This window comes from Terrapene carolina, unplaced genomic scaffold (genome assembly GCF_002925995.2).
Source record: "Terrapene carolina triunguis isolate 2854851 unplaced genomic scaffold, T_m_triunguis-2.0 Scaffold67, whole genome shotgun sequence".
NCBI lineage: Eukaryota > Metazoa > Chordata > Testudines > Emydidae > Terrapene > Terrapene triunguis.
The window spans coordinates 28,796,337-28,820,222 of record NW_020664418.1 but is presented as its reverse complement, the minus strand read 5'-3'; the positions used below and the strand labels follow the sequence as shown (position 1 = coordinate 28,820,222).

The following is a 23,886-nucleotide window of genomic DNA, read 5'->3' as shown; positions in this document are numbered from 1 at the left end:
AGAAGGCTGAAGGAGGGCCAATGGGCGGATTGTTCTATGGGGCTGATGCTTAAACATCAGGTACAGAATGAAGAGGTCTATTTCTTGGTGTGTGTGTGGGGGGGTGTGGGAGAGGGTATTTCTCACATTTGTGCTCTGTAATCCAAACCAACTTCCTCTTCATTTTTGGGGTGTAACTAATGGTGTTGGTTTTAGCCTAAATTGTACTGTTAAATAGGTTGGATCCTGGTCTCCCCGTGTGATAATATATCAGCTGAGATTGTATGAAACAATATTACTAATCTAGCATCACACTAGTTTAAGGGAGTGTAGGACACATCATTTTTGAGGAGGGTTCCTCAACCATGGAATATACTGCTTGAGCTTGGAGGGCGGGGGGGGTTTGGTTTGGTTGGGTTTTTTTGGCTTGGAAAGAGGAATGAATAGGTATGGATGAGGGGAGAGATTTGGTTTTGGAGGACTGAGGCAGAAGGAACAGATCTAGAGGGCTCAATCTGTTAGATATCGATCCTAAATTGTTGTGCTTTTATAAGTACACAAGCACCCAGAGCATTGGACATAGTTAAAAAAATGGAACTAAAATGAATTACATTTGATTTAATGTACATGGTCTCTCATCCGCACAGGAAGCTTCACAATCGCCTACTATGGACTTGTAGGGTTTGGTTGGGTTTTTTTTAAGCTTGCTTCTACAGCAGGTTAGCTCCCTTCCATGGACAGGTCAACTTGTTGAGTGAGTCACTGCATCCTTTCGTTGCTTATGCAGTACAGAAGGCTGTAGCTGTGCTCTGTTGGACACAGTCCTAAGTAATCTAGTCTAGGTCTTTAATGCCAACTCAGCAACTGTCTTTAAAAGCAGTCTGATTTGACACAAACTTATTTTATAAAACATTTTTTCCCCTAAAAGAAAAGGGATTCTGCACAAACACAGTTAAGAGCCTTACTTTGCTCACAAAAGGGGGGCGGGGGAGAAGGGATGTGATGCTCAAATGAACTAAAAACCAAAAAAGTCCTATACACACATACAGCAGAGAAGTAAACCCATGACAGACTTAAAGAGTTTCCTTTATCAGAACCAGCAGAATGCACACTGATATTCACCAGCATGGCTTCAAACTAATACTTAAAACCCACTCATGGAGGAAAAGAAGGAGCCACAGGAAGGAAAAGAGGGAGCTCCATGTTCTTATCACTGCTCTTTGGGGACTAAGCCTGGTAAAACAATCCCACAATGGCTATAGCCTACAATGTTTTTTGAGAAGTCCAGCACATATTAACAGAAAGCACATTTTATGCCCTCTTACATTTACCTCCCCATCAATACATAACAATAAAAATTAACAGTAGTGGAGGACCTCACTCATTACAACTACTTACATTAAAATATACATGAAGAGTAACCCTAACACATTTTAATTAAAAGAAGTTGTTATATTTTCTTGTTTCAGTCTAGCACTGTTTCTGCAAACTCAAAAATAATTATTTTCTTTTGCTATAATAGTGGGTACTGTTAAAAATTCAAACATTCGCTGCCCCCGCTATCTATATTAAATGCAGTACTTTCCTATATTTAGCCACAGTACCACAACCACAGAGAAGGAAAACGTTACATTTTTAAATGGAGCTTACTGTGCTTACTCACAAATTAAAAACACATTTCCTTGTTATTACCAATCACCTTGCAATTTTAGTATGGCTTTCACTGACAACACTATGACATAAGTTAACATAACCTGTGAAATATATTACATCAGATTTGTACAAACACTGAATGCCACTGTGGCACACCTGCTTTTGGAACTATATCTCCTAGAGGACTGAATGCTCTTAAGCCACAAGCTATGTGTATTTTAGTTTGTTTGACAGCATTGGTTTCTCAGTGCATAGGTAGCTAACCATGGTCTTGATGCTGCAAATACTTACACACATGCATAACTCTACTCATGGGAGTCACCCTATTACAACCAATGAGGTTACTCCCAAAAATCAAATTAAATACCTGCTTAAATGCTTGCAGGACTGGCACCTATATTTTAATATTAGCTATAAGCATTGAGCATTAAGTAAATAAATTTATAAAATTAACTGGACTCTGCAATTTTTTCCTTTTTTATTCTAGTCTATGATGTTCTGAGATACCTTGGTTGCAGGTGAAACCTACTATGCAGGCCCCAATCCTGCAAAGACTTATCCAACTGCTTAACTTTACACAATAGTCCAAGTGATGTCAATGGGACTTTTCAGAGTATGTAAAATTGAGCAGGTGCATAAATCTTCACTGGATGATGAGATTTTGTAATCATATAGCTTTATGTTATACTCGACTTCTGAAGTTCTTCATATATTTTAGTACACTGGAAGCACTGAACTGGTATGAAATTTAATAAAAACAATAACTGATTTACAGAAGTAGATCAGCATGGGGAAATGCCCCCTTTGACATGTTACCCAAGTCAAATTTGTGCTTCTCCCACCTTGGGTCATGCCCAAGAAAACTGGGAAATTCCAGTTTATCCACTAGTACTAACCAGTAAGTTTGTCATCACCCACAATGCCCACTGCCACAGATACTCTCTCCCTATGGAGAATGAAGGCCAAATTCACTGTTGATATATTAGCTGGTAAAATTACATGTTGATAAGAGAAAGTCTACTTTGGTGTAACTTTTTGTTACCAAGGAGTAGGTGTATGATTCAGTAGAAGTTGGCATATTTAGTTACACCATACTTTCAAGTGTGTGGGGGGGGGGGGGGGGGGGGTATGTTTTTCTTGTTTTTGGTAGCTGCTCTCTTCCAGCCCCCCGGCATACATTTTAGAATAACTAGACTCACTTCTGCATTTTACATCCACGGCTTTTGATGGAGCACTGAGGGTGTACTAGGCTAGGTTCACAATATTCTGGTGTGAAGTCAGAGCCCCACTGAGTTTTGCTAGAGAACTGGGCCACAGCTAGTGATAAGGGGTGTTCGTGGTAAAGGGGAAGCAATTTCCAGCAATCAAAATATTGTTAAGGTCCATTATTATTCCATATGGCTTTCACGGTCATAATTTTTGATCACTTCCAAATGGAGAATTAGTACAAATTAGTGTATAGCTCGCCCTTCAGACTTTTAAACATAAATGTTCTAGTGTTTCATCAGCATGGAACAGGGTTGAATTTTCCTTTCTCCATGGTGTATAAAGAAGAAATGTATATACACATGAAAATAGACAAGACACTACTTATCTGTACAAACTGATCAAGCTTATCTCCTTCTAATTGGGGACAGAGTCCCCTTGACCTAGAGAACAAAGGAACTTGTACTTGGAGGAGACTGTACCAGAGTTTAGAGTTGTACCCAAATAGACTGAGGGTCCATTTGGAAATAGGACACTGGCTTCCATATCACGGCAAAGCTTTGGACCTCACGTGACTAGAAAATATGGAAGTTTTTGGGATGTTTTCAATCATATCTTGGGATTGAAAATGTATTGGTTGATATTTAATGTAATGTGCTTAAGATTTAATATGCTATTTATTTCTCTCAGTATGGCAACCCTACCTTCACTACTGAGGTCAATGCTCCAATTAGAATATGTTTCTACAGATTCTGTACAGTGCCCAGAGATGGATGACGGTCAAATTAAATACTAGCTGGATTTTCAAACAAACACCTTACACATCACTTAGGTAGGTATGGCAGGAATGTGATGGAATGTCTGACGTGTGCCTTGACGCATCAATTGGACAAACCTACTGTCACAGTGATCTATCAAAGAGGGAAAAATTTGGTGAACCACAACACTGTTAGTTTGATATGGATGTAATATGCGATTGGTCAGTTTATGATTAAGATATTTAGGACAATAATGTTGAACTACTGGAGATGCTGCCAAGGTGGGTTTAGAAGAAGGCTGATGGTACTGGAACAGTGTATAGTGCTTAGAAAAGGATTCACAGGAACTGAAATTGTGAGAGTCAACTCGATATGGCTGATTCCTGGGCTCCAATGGGATAACACATGATTTCCTGGGTGCTCCAAGTACATATTTCACATAATCAACTGGAAATTTTAAGGACCCAGTCCTGTGAATATAATTTCCACTGAGACAATGGAAATTTTGCATACATAAGGACTACAGGATCAGATCCTGAAAATGTGACTTTACCCTACCAAGTTACTAACTAGGTCCACAGCTACATATGTGCAACTCCAACATCTTCATATTATGCCCTCACTGACACCTGTGTAATTCCACTGACGACTAAAGGAGTTGTAAAGATGTCAATGAGGGCATAATGTGAACACAATGGGACTGCACAGAGGTAGCTGAAGGTTTAATTTATCCCACAAAAACTCTGGGAAAGAACCAGGTCAGACTGTCAAAGCCCAGGGTAAGTTTGCAGTGCCAGTAGTTAGAAGAGACATCTATTTATTTTCAATTTGAACAAATCTGATATGGAAATCATTGAGACACAAAGAATATGGGACCCCACAATGCTCCCTTGGCTTTGTCACGTTTTAGTGCACAAGCACACTAATTTGGACATACAAACCTGTTTAGCACTATTTTTCTTTTCAGATACAGAGAGAGTTTCAGTTAAGTAGCTCACAGCAGGCACCTGATAGCAAGTCAGTAGCGTTCGCTTATAATAGGAGGTGTAAGTGTACAAAGTAAGGGGCCTTTCCAAACCTGGGTTCTGGGGTGGAATTTCCGGAGAAAACATCCTGCAAGATCCTCAAGGCAATACTTAATGTCATATATATATGGCTGGCTTATCTGCTAAAGCCAAAATTCTTTTGTTTTGAATAGATACAAGGAACAATGGGGCTCAAGAATTTGTTAAACATCTAAATGCATTTATATGTTTTTCCTGGGCTAACTGAACATGAACCAGGGAAAGTATTTAAAGGACCAGGAGCCCAAAGTTACTAAGGCTATCATTTTTGTCAACCATCAAGAAGGTGGAATATAATCCATTGGGCCAAAGAGTGCATCCACCTCTGTCAATCAGAGAACACCACTCCATTCTCTGACAATCAGGATACAAGGCTCATAACAAAGAAAACGATATTGATAGCTATTGTTTCTAACAAAACCTGCAGACAGGTCAAGTTGGTAACTGAAAGATTTGCCATAAAGATTGTTCCCACACAGCACATTCAATGGAAAAATACAGCTGATTGCACGCACTAGTACTATCTTTTGGTCTAAAATATTCCACAGGGGCTATCAACAACATCAGAATTATTTCCATGAAATTAAAAAAAAAGTTCCATCACAACATTCTTAATGCTTCAAACCAGGATCAAGTTAGATGCCCGGACAAGAAAAAACACAAGGAGTTATGTATTTTAAATAACTCTCTTCGATATAATATCAAAGAGAAATATTGGAGAAATACATAAGTGGTCTCTAACTTGGCTAAGTAAATATCTAGGGTCTTATTCTCCAGTGCCTTGCTTGTACTGTTGTCATTTACATTGTATTAATACTTGGAGGAGCAGGTCTCTGTGATTCCCAAGATACCTGCTCCAGTGAAGCCTCTCTAGGTAGGCCTGGAGAACCCACCTTCACTGTTCCCTTCCTCCTACACTGCCTCTTCCTGGGACAGTATGTAGTACAGGGGTGGGCAAACTATGGCCCGCGAGACCTTTTAAGCCAGCCTGTGAGCTCCCGCCGGGGTGCCGGGTCTGGGGCCGCATCATGTGGCTCCCGGAAGCCATGGCATGGCCCCGCTCCAAGGGTCATGGGCCATTCCACTCTTAGGAGTTGGAGAAGGGACATGCCAATGCTTCCAGTACCCGCTTGAGGTAAGTGCCGCTTGGAGCCTGCACCCCTGAGCCTCTCCCCAAGTCCCAACCCTCTGCCCCAGCCCCGATCCCTCTCCCGCTCTCCAAACCCTTCGATCCCAGCACAGAGCAACCTCCTGCACCCCAAACCTCTCATTCCCAGCCGCACCCCAGAGCCTACACCCCCAGCCAGAACACGCACCCCTTCCCGCACCCCAACCCCAATTGTGTGAGCATTCATGGCCCGCCATACAATTTCTATTCCTCGATGTGGCCCTCAGGCCAAAAAGTTTTCCCACCCCTAATGTAGTAGGACTGCAAGGCCTCCTCTAAGGACCTGCAAAGATCAAGTACACCCCATCACACTGCCATTCTCCAAATATAAGAGGTAGAAATTAAATAACAGGAGTTTCCAGCTAGCTCAACATGTTTTTTCTTGCCATTCCTGTTTCTTGCTGTTTGAAATGTACCTTGGTGTTTACTATCCTAATGAAAAATAGTAAGTTTAACTGGTACTCATCAGTAACCTTTAACTAACAATGTTATTTCTAGCTACCAGTTCAGAATGTTATCATGAAACTGTTTATGTACTGTAACAAATAATTATCTAATATTCTTCTATATTCTGAACTGTTTTTGTGTGTGCAGTCACAGTATAAGTGTAGTCACAATAAAAGCAACTGCAGGTGATAACAATTTTGTTGCTATGATTACACATTAATTCTATAGTCTGTGGAATACCTGTCCCTTTTTAATTTTGCACAAATATAAGAAAAGCAAACTTTGGCTCCCCTAGTGAAAATACTTCTCCATTGCAGGAGATTTCTATCTAGGAACATAAATTATAGTGTTGTAGATCTTTAAGGCAGCATACACAAATTAATACAGAAATGTACTAAAGAAAAGTCTCCTCAGGAACAAACAATATTAATTATGTCAATTTATAGCATCTAAAGGCTTCTTTCCCAAAAGGTACAACGGTTGTTACTTAACACCTCTAATTGTGATTATTACGATAATAGTATAGACCCAGAATAAACTCTAATGGTCACTAAGTAAAATTATGTTCGTAAAGGATATTTAAGTATTTTCACTGGACTTTTTGTAATGCTTATTCAACATTGCATGCCTTGTCAGCAATGGAAGATCAACATTTTTTCAGAAATCTTTGTTAAGTGAAATATATAAAGCACTAAACGTGTTCAAAATGTTTATATATGTGTGCGTGCGCACGTGCACACGCGCATCTCTAGAAGTACATTTCTCTCTGCATCTTTGTGTCACTATTATATCCATAGAAATGCACAAGTTAATCTTAAATTACCTAAAATGGGTCAGTTCATCCCTGGTGTAACTCCATGAACCAATGACTACAATTACACCAAGGATTAATTTGGTTTATTTTTCAAACTTTTCAAAGCTAACTTGTCTATGAGACGTTCTAATCACAGCTTCTTAAATAAGTGAAAAGACCAGTAAATTGTCAAGACAGTTGCATTATCACATTAATTAAACTGCAGTTGAGGTTCTAACAGTAATGGTTCCTGAAACACCAAGAGAACCTTTCTTAGGAACATCACATTCTTATGAAACAATGAAATATTTATATGACCATATGAAGCATTTTTAATTTTTTTCAAGCTTTTCACACAGTTGCACATTTTAAATAATAAGTGTATTTAAAAGCATAACGAAAGTTCAAAAACACAATAAATGAGGAGGTCTTGTGTGGAGAGTCTACTGTAATTAAGACTAGAGATTCAATACCTATTGCTACCAGTCAGGTATCATAGCAACCTTGTGTCACTGAATACCGCTAGAAAACTGTTCAGCACCAGCAGGAGTCTGCTTTAGGAAAAACTGCAATGGCACTACATATTGTCAACATCTATGGTGTTGCCATGGGCACCACAACAAAGAAATCTATATTAAAAGGTACGATAGGAGAATTGACAAGAAGAATCCTGGGGGTAGTAGATAGCAAAATATAAGTAGAAATGAAGGATCGTTTTATAGAAAGAATAGTTAAGTAACCTATGCATCTACATCCTAATATCCATTTATATAAGCAGGAGAAACCAAATAATATAGAATTATAATAGTGATTAAATATGTACCAGTGTTAGAAACACTACCCTATTGTATACTAAAACTCTACACTTGTATCTTTTATTGGCAGTTTTAATCTGAAACTAAAACAAAGCCACTTTTAAAATAATATTTAAACTTCCAGCTATAAACTCTAGATAGTCTTGTATAAATCTGCAGAAAAGAAAAAAGCAGGTTACTATGAACAAGAGCCCAATATTGATTTTTCTGCGGTGCAGTAAAGCATCTCCATTCTATTTGGCTGCTGTCAAAGCCACTCTTTAACAGCTGGAGTCAAATTGCACTATTTACAGCAAGAGCCCTTGTCAAGTGGACCATAAGTATTCTAACAATACACTATTCAAATGGCACTTTGCCACACAAATTGCTGATTTGATGAATACCCTATGTCAATGACTAAGGCCAATATAAAAGTTTCATTTTTATTAGAGGTTTTACATTCACACATTAACTAAAGCTTTCTTTGAAGAACTATTAAGCTATATATTTCAGGCCTTTTCACGTTGAAAATAATTAAAATCTGTTTAAATACATCAAGGGAATTTGACAACATTAATATGGATTTTGTGTTAACTGCATTTGTCACACCCTTCTGTTATTGGTACTCCCACTGGCACGTGCAGTACAATAAAAGAATTAAAATGGCCAAAGCACCATGAAATCAAAGCATTCTTCTTTTGTATCTGTGATTTACATGATGACAAATGTTTTGATACAAGAAAGCCTTTGAAGTCACATTGTGATATAAGGAGTTTTTTCATTTCTTCCTAGCATGGGGTAAATGTGCATTCATTAACTTCCAGATATTTTTTATCATATAGTAATAATAGAACATACTATAGTCTTTAAAACACAAAACCAGGGCCAAATCCCGCTTGCCTTCCTCATGTGAATAGTCTCATTGTGTGAAACTGGGACTAACTTGCAAGAATAAGGCAAACAGGATTGGATTCCTGCTTTTCCACTTTTCATGATTCTTCTTACCCATCTTTTGAATTGGAGCATATCTCACACATTTTTATACAAAAAGATGGAGGCAAAATGTAAACTGCAATACTGATAATTAAATATATTTTAGAAAAAGTTGAAAACAGAACATGTCCTATTCACTATTTGCTGGTAAAAATCGATGTATTATTAAAAACTTGGCATTGCCACTAGATCTCTCATGAATAATTTGTCAAACAGACAATTTAAGAAATCATGACCACACCCAGACCTGTTAAAAATCACATTGTCATTCAGATATTAGTGTTGTGAGGTTTTCATGTTAATCTGAGATCTGAGGTTGTTAATCAGACAGAAATGTGGGGAGAAGTCCTTGCTCCACTGAAGTCAATATCAAAACTCCCACTGACTTCAATGGGATCAGGATTTCACCCGTAACGTTTATTTGTAGACTGCAATATAAGATTATTTCAAAACATTGTTATGAATTGATGTGACAAGTGTGAACTCTATGAAGAATTAAAGACTCCTACATTTAAAAAAAAAGTACCATTACAGGGATATTTTATAACAAGTAATTAATTATTTTAAAGATAGGGGACCAGATCATCATCTCCCAAAGTATAACCCAAAAGAGGAGGCTCTCTGTGAGGAAACACTCTGATAGCGTCCTCACGGAGATCCTCTGCATCACCCCAGTGTTTGGGCATGGTCTTCCCCAACACAGAAAAAGACATTGGCCCCGCCCCAAATCTATTGGATTTCTTTTCCCATGAGGGTCAGCAATAAGAGATCCTGTGCCTCTGCACCCTCTCTGGCTCCCTGTGGCTTTCAGTGGTTTTCTGGAGCTGCATTGCCAGGGGATCTCCTTAGTCATGTCTGCCCTCTAGTGTACCCACCCCATACCCAGCCCCAGGCAGTCTCCAGCACTTCCCAAACCAGATATGCAGACCATCCTCTGTGCTGTCTGGAGGAAGGGTGGAAGTGCTGCAGAAGTGACAAAACACCCTTCTGTTTGTTCTGTGAGAAGGGTTTTCATGGGTGGGGAGTCCCTTCCATTTGTGAATCTCAGAGGGAAAATCCAAGCCACAATATCTACATTTAATACACATCAGGAACAAACAATACAAATCAAGCTTTTTGGCAGACTCGGAGAAACCATCAATAATTTCCTTTTCAATAATAGATGTACCGGTGGACAACAGAAATGCAATTAATTGCTGACGGTCAAAAATAAAGTGTGAAAAAATGGAACACTACAGAACTGATAAGTGATTGCTTAAGAGACATGTTTATATAACTACTGTACTATTTCATCTCCACCATCAAATTATCATATATTGCAATCAGCCACAATGTGCTAGTTAAGATACCCATTTCATAATCAGCTAAAAATCACAATCTTTTATCCAAGGGACAGTAGTTTTAATTCTGACCACTCTGTTAAAATTACTAAGTTTTAAAGTTAAAATGCATTAGAAAAAAATCAAGCTACTCTACTACTACTTGTTTCTGTTTTGATTATTCTAAGAATAATGTAGGAAAAAGCCATTCTTTCTGATAATGTAATAGTGAGAATCAGATTCTGTGTCTATAGCCTACTAGTGCACCATCTGCCCTGCAAGATGCTCAGTAGGATTATGCTCTAATAAGACTTTTCAGCAAATGGCACTAAAAGGAACTTTAGACATCAGACTGAGGTCAGTCAAAGGTCAAAGATAAATACAATGAGTTTACCAGGCACCAGTCTAAACTGAACTGTACATTTAAATTTATAAGTATATTAAATAAAAAGTCCAAAAAGTTAATGAGATAGGCCCTGATTCTGCTGTCTGTTCTCAGACAGAACTTCCCAGTTATGGAGACAAAAGGTTTTCAGGCACTGAAAGTAGTAAAGACAGTAAGTTCAGCAGAAGTAGAAACCATTTGGCTGTCTATTTTCCATATATTGTGTGTTCCTCTTCCTGACCACTATTGAGGAACACATTTTCGGTCTACATTCATTGGTGAGGAGAAGCAGTTATGACCTGCTCTGTTCTACAGTCAAGAATGGAATTCCCAAAGCCCATTGTTTTATTTAAAAAGTTATGACCATGAACACGCACCACACAGAGGCCTTGTATTTAGGATACTGTATGTTAAGAATGCAGTGAATACACTCTCATTGTGATGGGCAGATGGTACTGGGAAAAGATATGCATAGAATCTCTGTTTAACATCGAAACACCCTAGAAGGGGTGTTTTGGAACAAATGACAATAGGAATCTATGGGAGCAGAACTATAGTGAGTCATCCTATCATGATGTGAAGGGGATCTGGATAGTAGTGTAGAGGCACTGGGCCTCCGTGCAAATGCCCTTGCCCTCTGTGGGTTTTCCTCATGGGTGAAAGTGAGTCTCACCCCCTTCTGTTCTGTGACTTGGGGTGAATGCCACCACCTCCTCCCCCCATACCCTTCACTAGAACAATATGAAGGAAACTCCACAACAAATCTTGTGTTTCCTGGTCCCTTCTTGGGTTCTCTCCCACAAAGAGAGATGGTAAAGTCATTTGGACCACTATCAGTTTCTACCAAGTAATATTCTACTCAATCACTCTTACCTTATGTGAAGATTTTTCTATGTGGGTAAGATTGTGGGACAGTGTGCCAAGTTTGTAAGAGCTGGAGGATTTGTATCCTGCATTTTTATGCTTTTGTGTATCTTGAGAGACTGGAAGTATAGAATCAGTCACTAAACACTCTGAATCTTCACAGGAAGTAAGAATTGCTTTTGCCATTTCATCTGTTTCATGCCGTTCTAGAGTCCCTAGGAAACAGAATAGAAGAGCTTGTGAAGTTTTTAAAAATGAAGTGATATTTTATATAAAAATTACAGCAGATTTTCAGCAATCACATTCGTTATTAATGGAATACAGTAACTTTTATTTTGCCTTAATTTAACCAGATATAAATTTCTTATAAAAAATCTTTGCTGCAACTTTGTCAGACACAGAATGTATGGAACTTATGATGTATTGTACAATGTATAAAAGCATCTTGAAGGCCTTTTCAAAGCATGCACTGTATAAAACTGGAGAGAAAAATGTTATTTGCCTTACCGTGTTCAAAACATTTCATTCTAGCTTACACTTTACACAGTGAGATCAATGTGTCGTGTGTTATTCTTTAACAACAAAACCTGCATTTACTATATGCATTATGAACCTTGTAATCAATAATAAACACTTATGGAATATTTTAGTGCTGTCCTCTAGTGTTCTAGGTTACAAACAACAAGAGGAATCTATAAACTTTTCTCTTCTTCCAGATTTCCAAGTAACATCTTTTCTCCATATTCAACTTTTTAACTCATAAACATTACTAGCTGAAACTGTGTTATCAAGTGGTGTTATAGTCAGGATTATGACACTATGGATCCAGAGATTTGGCTTTAATATTACTATCTGAATGGCTCAAGGGAATCTGGCTCAGTGCCTGGATTGTTATATCTGGAAGCAGAGATTGACAGGAATTCTGTTTCCCCATGTGATACATTTTCTTTGTCTCTTCTCTTGCCTTTTCTTTCTTGTGTTTTTCCTTAATCTTATTTTCCATTTTCCTCTTTATTCTCACTTTAGTTCTACCCATAATCTCTTCTGGCTAGAGTATTAACCATTAAAACTCAACATTTGCCTGCTCTAACCACAGTTACCATAGGTATCTTCTCTAAGCTTAAGGAAAAGTGGCAGTCATCTCAGATACTACTGTGTGGCACCTATAAATAATTATTTCTTAAAGGTGATCACTTTATTTATTATTACCTCCTTTCCCACTTTATTCTTCCAATTGGTAATTGCCTAGATTAGTACAAATAGATGGAACATTGTCAGGAAACAGAGAGGACACAAGAAGAGAATAAAAGCTTTGCATGGTATCTTGGACCACTAATGGCATTGATATTGGTAAGCTTATTCACACATATGCCTCTACTGATTTCAAATCAATTAGATGACTCACATGCGTTAGATAAGTGGTATTTGGCTTTTAATATTTTTTTAAGTTAAGTCAAAAAAATCCCCCCCAAACATGGCCCAACTATCTAAAAGGGCTGGACTTCGACTTGAATTACACACCTAAAGGACTCAGAATCCCCTTTATAGCCATACACATGATACTCAGACCATGAGTCCAGGCATGCAAAAGTAACTGGACATTGATCAAATTGTGAACAATTTGCACACACAGAAAAAATGGTTGTATTGGCACCAAATATTGGGCCAGATTCACTGTCTGGCTGCATTGTGCTACCCCTTTGGTATTAAAGTAGGGTGACCAGATTTTATCGGGACTGTCCCAATATTTACTTGTTTGTCCCGCATCCCAACTGATGTTCGGTCAAGACGCGAATTGTCCCAATATTTTGCGCTCCGGCGCACAGGCAGAGGGGGCTCGCGCCCCCCTCCCCCATTGGATCCCTCCCCAAATTCCCCCCTTGCCCCGCCCCCTTACTGCCCCATTGGATCCCTCCCCAAATCCCCGCCCTGGCCCCGCCTCTTCCCCAAGCACGCCGAATTCCTCCTCCTCACCCCTCCCTCCCAGGCTTGCGCTAATCAGCTGTATGGCGGCGCAAGCGCTGGAGGAGGGGGGAGAAGCAGGATGCGGCAGCCAGCTCAGGGGAGGTGGAAGCGGAGCAGAGGTGAGCTGGTGGGGGGGGCAGGGCGGGGCGTGGAGCTGCCCCCACCAATTTTTCCTATGCTCCAGCAGCTTTTCTTCCCTTTTTTTTTCCTCCCTCCGCCGCCGGCTCTTGGGGGTTTTTTTTTTGCTCTGCCAGCACCTCCCGATATTTCACATCTCTCATCTGGTCACCCTATATTAAAGCATCATAGACCTGGCATATTGGGACAAGTAAGCCTGGCTTACTGCTGCTTTGCATTGCCAGAGCAGCATAATGCAGGCACTGTGAATCTGTATATTTGGCTCGTTATTTGCAACACATAATTCAACCAGCTTTCGTATGCTTTCGTATGCAAAATAAATTTTAAAAACCCACATATAAACAAAAAATAACATGAGTATTCATGACCCGAAGAGGCTTATTATATTTCTATGATAGTACTTTTTTTGTGAGCTGTACTAAATATAGGTTTATTGACTTGTTCTAAATGCAATTTATATTATATAGTATTTACATAATTAGTTTAAACTAAGGTTCTTGTATATGCCACGTATTTCCCATCTAAGCAGAAAGCACAAGAAATACTGATAGAAATTGCAAGTTTCCTATAAATGTCAGAGATGAAGGACATCAGGTATTTTAAAAGTACTAACCATTCGATGTGAAATGGTTTTTGTTTCTAGGTTTGAATTTTTTGTAGCCTGAAGTTATCCAACACGAATTTTCTCTTTCACAGCTACCAAATAAAGGTATGTAACATAGACGTCCTACCAGTAACAGCTGGTAAAAAATATTGGACAGGGATTGAGGGATCTCACAAGGTGTTTTTTAAAAAAAACAAACTCATTTTGTCTGAAATTTTATTTCCTTGAAAACCCACCTTCCCCTTTCATCAAATATAATACCTCCTCCATTTCTTAGACTGGCCAACGGAGCCTTTCTTTAAATTCCAGGCAAAGGGAAGTCAAAGGCCTGATTCTGCTCTCCTCTCAATATGACTCCATTGATTTCAATGGGGTTACTACCAATACAGATCAGGCCCAATAATTCATTTTCAAAAGTATGTAGTTAAGTCCCTTCCTACAAGCTGCCAAAGCCAGAGTCCATCATGGGTACTGGTTATCTACCACAGCAAGGATGGCAACGTGCCCAAGATCCAGGATAAGAGCAACCCAACTATCAGGCTATGTACAAATACCTCAAGCTAAGCTGTCTGTTCACTTATGTGCTCACATGGGTCCCATCACTGTAGTGTCCGAGCACTTCTCAAACATTAATGCATTCATCTTCACAACACCCTGAGACATAGGGAATTCTCTCTTATTTAGTATCAAAAGGCTGACTCCCGCCTCCAACCAGCCCAGAATGCCAACCTCCATCGCCCACTTGTTAAATTTTTAAAACAATCACCTTCACACTTTCTCCCATGTTGCTCATCACACTTGGGTGGACCTCCCTGTAAACATCCACAAACTAGCTCATTATCCTCCGTCAATTTCTCCTTAAAACTCTCCTCTGCCATGAAGCCAACAAAAAAGTGGACAATCATTAGGCCTCTGGTGCAGTGAGACCACGGCCTACCATGCTGACCAATATTTGTCTTATTGTTGCCTGATATTCCCCCGTCAGTCAATCTGCCTCCATCGGTTGACTTTTGTCTTATACTTAGATTGCAAGCTCTTTGGGGCAGGACCAGTCTTTTGTTCTGCGTTTGTTCTGCACCTAGCACAATGGGATCCTGGTCCATGATTGGGGCTCCAGGACACTATAACAATTAATATATCCGCATAGCCCCATTTTACAAATGGGGAACTGAGGCCCAGAGAGTGTCACATTAAGGGTAAAATTTACAAAGGGATTTAGATGCCCAAAGATGCAGATAGGTGCCAGGTGGAATTTACAAAAGCACATTCACAGGTTGGGTACCTATTTCCCATTGAAATCAGCTCCTCTGGAATGAGCTTACCCCCTATAAGTGCTGCTGTTGCCCACCTGTTTGCCCTTCCCCCTCAATCTATTGCTCCTACTTCCATCTCCTCTAGAGGTGCCTGCTGCCTCCCTCATCCCCCATCCCACAGCTTGCCCCAGGACTCAGCTCCCCACTTACCACAGGAGTTTTCAGGAGGGGGCACCAGGAGTGACCTATTGCTGTCTTCAGGAGGTGGTTAGCTGCCCCCCCTTCTTTAGCCTCCTCCTATCCAGAGCAGCCCAGCTCTGGACCCACAGGCGGACTGCCCAGGGGATGTTTCACCCCCATGGAAAGACCTTCATCACGGTAAAACCCTTCCCACTGGGGTGAAGTTTCCCGTGGGCCAGCAGGTCCAGAAGTAGGGCTAGGCTGTGCTAGTTGAGTGGAGGCTGCGTCCCTGCACAGGAAGATGGGGTGGGAGGAGCAAAAGCTCCACAGGAGGAAACAGGGGTAGCAGCTTATCACTTATTTAGAAAGAACCAAGGGGGTGCTGGGAAACTTGAAGGGCCCATGGGAGAGCCAATTACTTGAAGAATTGGGACACTGGGAGTTTTTTGCCCAGAGAAAGGGGAGTCAGAAATAAGAGCTAAGAGGCAGGAATGTGAGAGGCTTCCACTTAACACTGGGAAACCTCATCCTTCTCCTGGGCTCTACCTATGAAAGTTAGAGCCTATGGTCATACGTCCTTTCCCTCTTGTTGCCTGGGGGCTGGCCTGGTGGACATGACAGCTGAATTGTCCTTGAGCATGATGGGACATGTGTGGGGGGGGGCGTAGAGGGATGTGTGTGTAGAATGAATAAAGGGGTGTTTAATAAATGGGTGCATGGAATGAGTTGTTTTGTCTAGAAATGTGTGTGAAATGAGTATGCAGGGGTTGAATGAAAAGGGGTGTGGAATGAGTGAGTGAAATTAATGAGTTGGGATGTAATAGAATGAATGTGTGGAGTGAGTATGAATGGGACAAACAGGCAGCAGTCCTTATCCAAATGTATGCAAATGAATGCTCATCTCTGTGTGTGTGTGTGTGTGTATGCAAATTAGAAGCATACCTGCCAGCAAACCAATACATTCTATCAGCAACTCTCAGACTCTGTCAGTCACTCATGACACTTCTGTCAGAGTCATCAGATCCTTTTCAAAATGGCTGCACTGTCAGCACTGCTCTTTGTGCCACTGGCACAATCAAGCCCAAAGTGAACTGGTAGCACATGCTTTGCTGTGTATATACCGGATGGTGTTCTAATGAGTGCAGAGAAGTGAGAATTAACAGCTTAATTTAACAAAAAGCCAATTATTCAAAAAAAATACACAGTATCATATTGAATGAGCAAGGGATTTGGCCCTCACTACACTGTCTTAATATAAGGCCCTTGCATATCTAAACAGTGAGCAAGCAAGGTCTACCCCATTATATAACCTCCCCATTCCTCAAGATCATAAGATAGCATCTTCTAAATGGTTCTGCTTTTTTTAGTAGTTTTGCTTGTTTTTTTTATATTCTACAGTTCTCACTTATAATAATAGCTTTTGGTTTCTTATATATGTATAGAAGTGTGCTGATGGGGTAGAAGAGGGAATACCAGAGTGCAGGAGAATGGATAGAGGAAGTCAGAGCATGATGATGAAAGAGAGTTGAGGAATGGGAATTCTTATGGAGTGTGCAGTATTCAAGGATAACAAAGTACTTTACAAAGGTAGGTGGATTTACCCCTGTTTTATAGTTGAGGAAACCCAAACACACAGAGGTTATGTGACTTGCCCAAAGTCATACAGTGAGTCAGTGGCAGAAATCAGGATACTTAGACTTCTGATCAAATCATGAATGATTGAATGAATATAATTTAATAAAACAAACAAACTCAGTTAACTTGATAAGCCAACAAAGGCATTTTGACCAACACGGGAAAAAGGAATATGCCTTCTTCCTTTTCCAGTCTCTCTCATCATTTTTTGGGGGGGGGGGGGGGGGGGGGGGAGAGAGTATGTATTGCCTCCTTTAAAAATAAAGAAAAAAAGAGTCAGAGAGAGAGAAAAGGTGACAAAAATAAGAGTGATAAATTTAAATATTTTAAAAAGTAAATTATCCTCAAAGCATTTTACTGGGGGAACACAAATAATGTGTAGAAGGGAATAAAAATATCTCTGAAGAGCAACAATAAAATAGTACTAAAAAACCAAACAAACCCACTGCACACAAGAAAAAGGCAAGAAAGTCCTCTACCTTTCTGAAGCTGTGACCATGGCAACCAAATCTCATGAATAGACAAAAGTGGAGTATTTCACTCTCCTGGGCAGCTTTGGACCACCAGCTGGGGACGGTTACTACATCTTATTCTTCTTCTGGACCAAGTACTACAAATTGGGTCTCTGGGTGTTAGTGCTGTCAGTGAACTTCTCAGGGGCTTTGCTCTTACTGAATGGTGAATTTCCACTGGGGGGGGGGGGGCGACGTGCATATTATCATGCCAGTGGTGGCATTGCCATTCATCACGTGTACCCTTGTGGCCAGAGGTGTTTCTGCAGGGCCCTCTCTCTGCTCTCTCTTCAGGGGTCCTAGGGAGCATTCTATAGTTTTTCTCAGGGCTAGCACCAGCCGGCCCCTAAAACTAGGTCAGTAACCCAAAATAATTCAAAATAGTCTTCAATGTCCCAAACACAAGGTCCATCATAGTATCCTCATAGTTCATACCCACCTCCAACACTCCGGTCATCTACAGAGACCTTATTCTGCTCAGCAGAAGCCGAGCTTTCTGGCTCAGGCTTTGTTCCTCTGTCTGCACACACCCTGTTCTGACAGGAAAAGCAGCGTGTTATACTACTCTCCTGAAAGTTTCTCCTGGAAAGAGAGAGGGGAGCCCTGCCCCCCCTTACACTACAGAGGTCCTGATCCCAGGCCTTTAAAGTCACAGTGACCTGGAATCTTCCCATCTGGCTGCTAATTCCTCAGGACCACCTTCTCTTTTCCCGTTTCAGACGGTGTCTGAGCTTGTGCTCACACTAACATTCCTGGAAAGGGGTCTTCTGGCTCTCCTCAGGCTTAATGGAACACTACACCCCATTACAGTGTCTCCTCATGAGGTATTCATTGATGTTTCATGACCTGTCATGTCATCAGGCTTCACTGTTTTATATTTGCTAGCTAAAGTATTGAAAAGTCATCCTCAATATTTTGATATTGCAATGACTTGGTAACACAGTCTAGCCTTAGAATGTAATAAGAATGACCTATGTGAATGAAAACTGTTCTTGGAATTAATTTTATTTAAAGAGACTGAACTTCTGGTTTTCCGACTTGTTGCAAATGAAGTCTACATATGCTGCTTAACAATAAACTTGTCCCGTTCTTGACGTTTAGGTTTACTGGTAATTGAAATAATAACAGAATGTAAATTTCAGCCTAAGCTTCCTCCCTAAATTTGGCTATTCCTTTGGTTTTATGCAGGTCCTTCCTGTCACCATACACCTATTTCATCTGACCAGAGGCTTTCACCACCTCTCAGATCCTGGTGGAGTTATAAAGCCACACCTGCCACAATGAGCCAGACTAACTCAGCAGCTTTAGGTTTTTCATCGAAACCATCTTGCAACCTGTGACTCTACCATCCAGCTATAAAGACAGTGGAAATTTATTTAGCACCTAATTTTTTTTAATTTACTATTTCTATCACTCTAGCAGCAAGAGGCATCATACCTGGCCAGGCACCATTGTGCCTAACACTATACATACAGTAGAAGACAGACTCTGTTCCAAAGTCTTAGTCAAGACACAACAAGTAGGTGCAACAAATACATACAGATGGGATGTGGGGAGGGAAGGTACATACAGCTCAAATATAGCTTCAAAACCCCCAGTCACTCTCACTTTCAAAATCCCTATGGTACTTTACACATAATTTAACAGCAGCAACATGATTTGGATCCAGGGTGACCCAAACATTAGAACGGGGTGCCCTAAAAATATTTGCCATGTGCATGCGTGCACAGCATTTGGCCACCTACTGAGGGAAACTGGTTTAGCAGTAACACCCTCGCAACTGCAATGGAGATCTTAATCAGGTGGTCCAACTGCAGAAAGGGAGCATTGCTGACATAACTGACTTACTCCCTCAAAATATACGATGACTAGTGGGAACATGCTCCCAGCAGGTTCCCCTATGAATATCCTCCAACCAAGGGAAGAGCCATGCTAGCAGGAGAGCTACAATACAAGCTCCCTTACTGTAATACAACACAATGGTTTTTATATAGAGTAGGTAAAAAAAAGCATTACACTATCCCAACCAGTACTTAGATCTAAATTTTCTACTGTGGCCTAGATCCACTCAGCAGAGCAGAACTAGAAAGACCATCAGAGTTCCAATTACAACTCCCTGATACATTTCCTGGCTCCAACCCACCCAAGTCCTGGCAAACACCAGCTGGCAAGAGTCCCCAGTGGAGGATAGCCAGAATGCAGTGCACTCCATTTGTGCCCTCCCATGTTCCATAAACTAGGGCTAGAAGGAGGAAGTGGAATAGAGCCAGTTTTGCCAGCTCTACACTCCAGCAGAGGAGATGTGGACAGTTTCTGCTCCCATCGCAGCACCTAGGAAATGCAAAAGGAGCAGAGTAGGGAAGAGACTCTTCCCCTTAATCTTTAGCCTGATTAGACTGTAAACCCTTCGGGGCAGGGACTGCCTCCTGTTTATGACTGTACAGCACCCAGCACAATCAGATCTCAGTCTTGACTGAACATTGGGCATTACTATAATACACATATTTAAAAATAATAAAATAATAATCAGGAACACAGACTTGCTGCAATTTCTATATGGAGAGAGTTCTTGCATTTCATCCTCCCAACTACATACGTAACATGTAGCTGAATTTCAATTATTTTAAATAAAACTGTTATTTCAAAGGGCAAAGGTCACATTTTGATATCATAACTTCATAAACAGGAAGAGTGTAGAGAATAGGTCTTCCTGGAGACCACAACTTCCTTGGCTTGGACAAAAGATGACACTGCCATTTTTTTTCTGACACTCAGGGATTTGTCAAAGCTCCAGTAGCTTTTACTACTCTATATCACTAAATACTTATTGAGCTATGTCACAATCAAATTTATACAGCCAGATAACCATTTAAATTATCTACTGCAAGCTAGGGACTGAATTCAGGTTTGCAAGCAAAAAACATAGCATATCATGAAAACTGCAAAAGAATGGCAAATTTTAACAAAATGGCTGCCAGAATTTATGTAATTTCCATAAAGAATCAGGTATATTCACATTATGAGCTATTTTGAGTTGCTCATATTTTCAACATATGCTAATAGGTTGTTTGTTTTTTAACATATACTAGTCAGTTTTTTCTTTTTGAAATTAATTCAAGCTATAGTATAAAATATGCAGAGAAACTGCATTAAGTCGGCAACTTTCCATCTTCTTCCTGCACTTTATCTTTTGTGTTGTATTTCACCTCTACAAGTTTGACTTTCTGGGCTGAACTGCTTTCTTAAAGAATGAGTGTCTATAGCAGAAAAAATGAAATTGTTTAATGTTGCATTGCACCTTCCCAGAACTCTAGTGCTCTGGGCCCAAGAAGTTATCTTGTATTGGTTCAATAATGCAAAGCTGTGTTAACTCCCTCCCTGCAGGTTTTTCCTTCTCTACAAAGAAGCACAGCTCTTAAAACACACACTCTTACCAAGCATGACAAAAATCAAGACCTCACCCCACATGGTTTCTGACCTGACTATTAATGTTGAAGGTCAAACCACTACCCTTGAAGAACAGAACGGCTAAATCACTAGAGCCTTTTTCAAATATGAAAAACTCCCTTCAGGGGAGATGTAAGCCTTTCAGCCCTCAATTAACTCCTCCTAGTGATGCAACAGGACACTTAACAGTATTTGAGCCATAGCTTTATCAGCTGTTAATTACTTATTTGGTATGCTACAATAGATGATAACGTTCCATGTGATATGATGTAGAAATATCATAGTTTTGGATTCTGACTTTAAAATTCATAGGCGATATGGATGAAAATAAAGTGTGTTTTGTCTTTTTGTGTGAGCAAGCAGATACTTAAGCACATTTTGTTGGGGGCATTTATGGAGATCATTTGAAAACTACATCTTTAACTTTAAAATAAACCTTTCAATAGGTTATATGCATAATGTGGTTACTAATATTACATTGTTTCTTTGATCCTCAAATGAGATGATTGGGGGGAAGAGGGTGTGAGTGTGTGAGAGGGACTCTGACTTTTTAAATTTTGAATCCTTGGGATAGCTGAACTAAAATTAAAGAGGTGGAGAAATTTTACACAAACTACAGAATGGTTTAGAAAAAATATCAATATTTTCCATATCTCATTTTATCTGAAAATACTAGCATCTATTTGAAAATGGTACACGACCACAACTATTAATATATTCTTCTCTAAAACAAAACATAACACTAAAGAGTTACTTTATAACAAGTTTATATCTTTGTTTATTATCCAAAAAATCTTTAATCAGAGTTCACAAAAACAACTGGATACCCATTTCAATCAAGTAACATCTATCATGGAACTTGGCTACTTGGCACTTTTGAAGATTTATCATTTATCATCAGTTACAGATGAAGTTCATTGCCTTGTTCACATGGACTGCATAGAGATCGACCTGGTGCCCCTTCCTAACAAAACCATTTCACAGTTACTGCATCTTACTCCAGCAAATATATAAATTGACTTGGATTTCTGACCGGGGCATAGGACCCTAGAGGTATCAAACTTAGTTAACTAGAAAAAATATTTTAAATGAACTTTATACAAACTATAAATAGATATTTTGCTTCCAAATGTGTTTTATTGCAGCATATAAAGTAGCTAGGAAAAAAAGAACTATATCCATAAAAAAGCTACCAAATACATTAAGCAACTCACAACTGAGCTTTGCAGCAGCCCAGACCTTTAGGCTATACAGAATGCATTTAAAAAAAGGCAGTGACCACTATGACCTTGACCCTAGCTACACCATAGCCCCCAGCATTTAAAAATCAACTGCAGGATTTATCAGCTAGGCCATACTCACCCACTCAAATCTAACTCTGACCGATGACCTGAAGAGAAACAGAAAGAAAGAGAGACAGAGGGGGGGGGGGGAGAGAGAGAGAGAGAGAGAGAGAGAGAGAGAATGAAAAAAAGAGAGAGAGCGCAACACCGAGGGAGACGGTAAATCACTAAAATTTGCAAGGACAAAAGGGTCACAGTGATGGAATTATAATTGCCTTTGACAATTACCTAGGCATAGAAATACAGTCAATTAATAGGTGGGTTTACCTTGATACACTTCTGAGACTTTCATTAATATCTCCCAAATTATTTCCTCATGGGCACTGGAAGAGATCTTAAACTTGGTTTTATAAGGGTTTTAATTGCTAACTTCTCTCTAAATCTAGATAGAATGTTAATCAAGTTAAGTAGGGGTTGCTTTATGAAAAGCTACATCATCACCATTTTTATTAGTCAGAGGATTGGTCAGGTTAACGATACTATTATTTTTGAGAAAATATTTTTGAAGACTGCTATAAAGAAGTGACTACTGGATTAAAAAGAAATAATTTCACTTTCAAGTTTTCCTGAAATGTATTCCACTCAGTGCATACGAATGATGTACCTACATTTTATAAATCACTAGTTTATTTTATTTATCTCTTCCTGTTACTTTTCACAAAACCATAAATAACTGGGAAAATTCCTAATCCAATACCCAATGAAATGACCAGCAGTCCTTCCATTCACTTCAGTGGGCACTGAATAAGGCATTGGGAGTATTATTTGGTCAGCTGTGGGAGGAAGCATCAGGCAAAAGTCAATCCTTCCTCCTTTCTGCTGAGTTGCCTGGAGATGGACTGATGGATTTGTAATTGGCCCATGCCACACCCCTTGCAGAGGAGATATGGTGCCACCGGAGGCAGGGAGTGCATTTCTACTCCTTGGAGCAAAGATCCTTCTATATACTCACCCCCTCTCCAATGGTGTGGGTTTTATGGTAGAACAACTATATTAGAGATCCTGGATAACATAAGCTTGCCATTTCAACTGCGCTTGACGGCATACTCAGGACTACAGCCAAGCACCACAGGGATTTTCCCCACACTGCAAACTGGTCAGACAGTTGCGTTTTTTCATCCTCACTTGAGTCGGGCATATACTAACTCAGGGGTCGGCAACGTTCGGCACGCGGCTCGCCAGGGTAAGCACCCTAGCGGGCCGGGCCAGTTTATTTACCTGCTGACGCGGCAGGTTCGGCCGATCGTGGCCCCCACTGGCCACGGTTCGCCGTCCCGGGCCAATGGGGGCGGCGGGAAGCCGTGGCCAGCACATCCCTCGGCCCGCGCCGCTTCCCGCCGCCCCCATTGGCCCGGGACGGTGAACCGCTGCGAGTGGGGGCCGCGA

The 23,886-nt window shown here is 40.2% G+C and overlaps 1 protein-coding gene across 1 annotated transcript in view; it reads right to left on the bottom strand.

Moving 5' to 3' along the window:
* Window positions 1-23,886, bottom strand: part of WDR72 (WD repeat domain 72) — a 184,097-nt gene that overhangs the window by 109,109 nt on the left and 51,102 nt on the right. Inside the window, exon 14 of the mRNA XM_026648548.1 lies at window positions 11,433-11,638. Coding sequence (XP_026504333.1) covers window positions 11,433-11,638 — 206 coding nt within the window. The remainder of the gene's footprint in view (window positions 1-11,432; window positions 11,639-23,886) is intronic.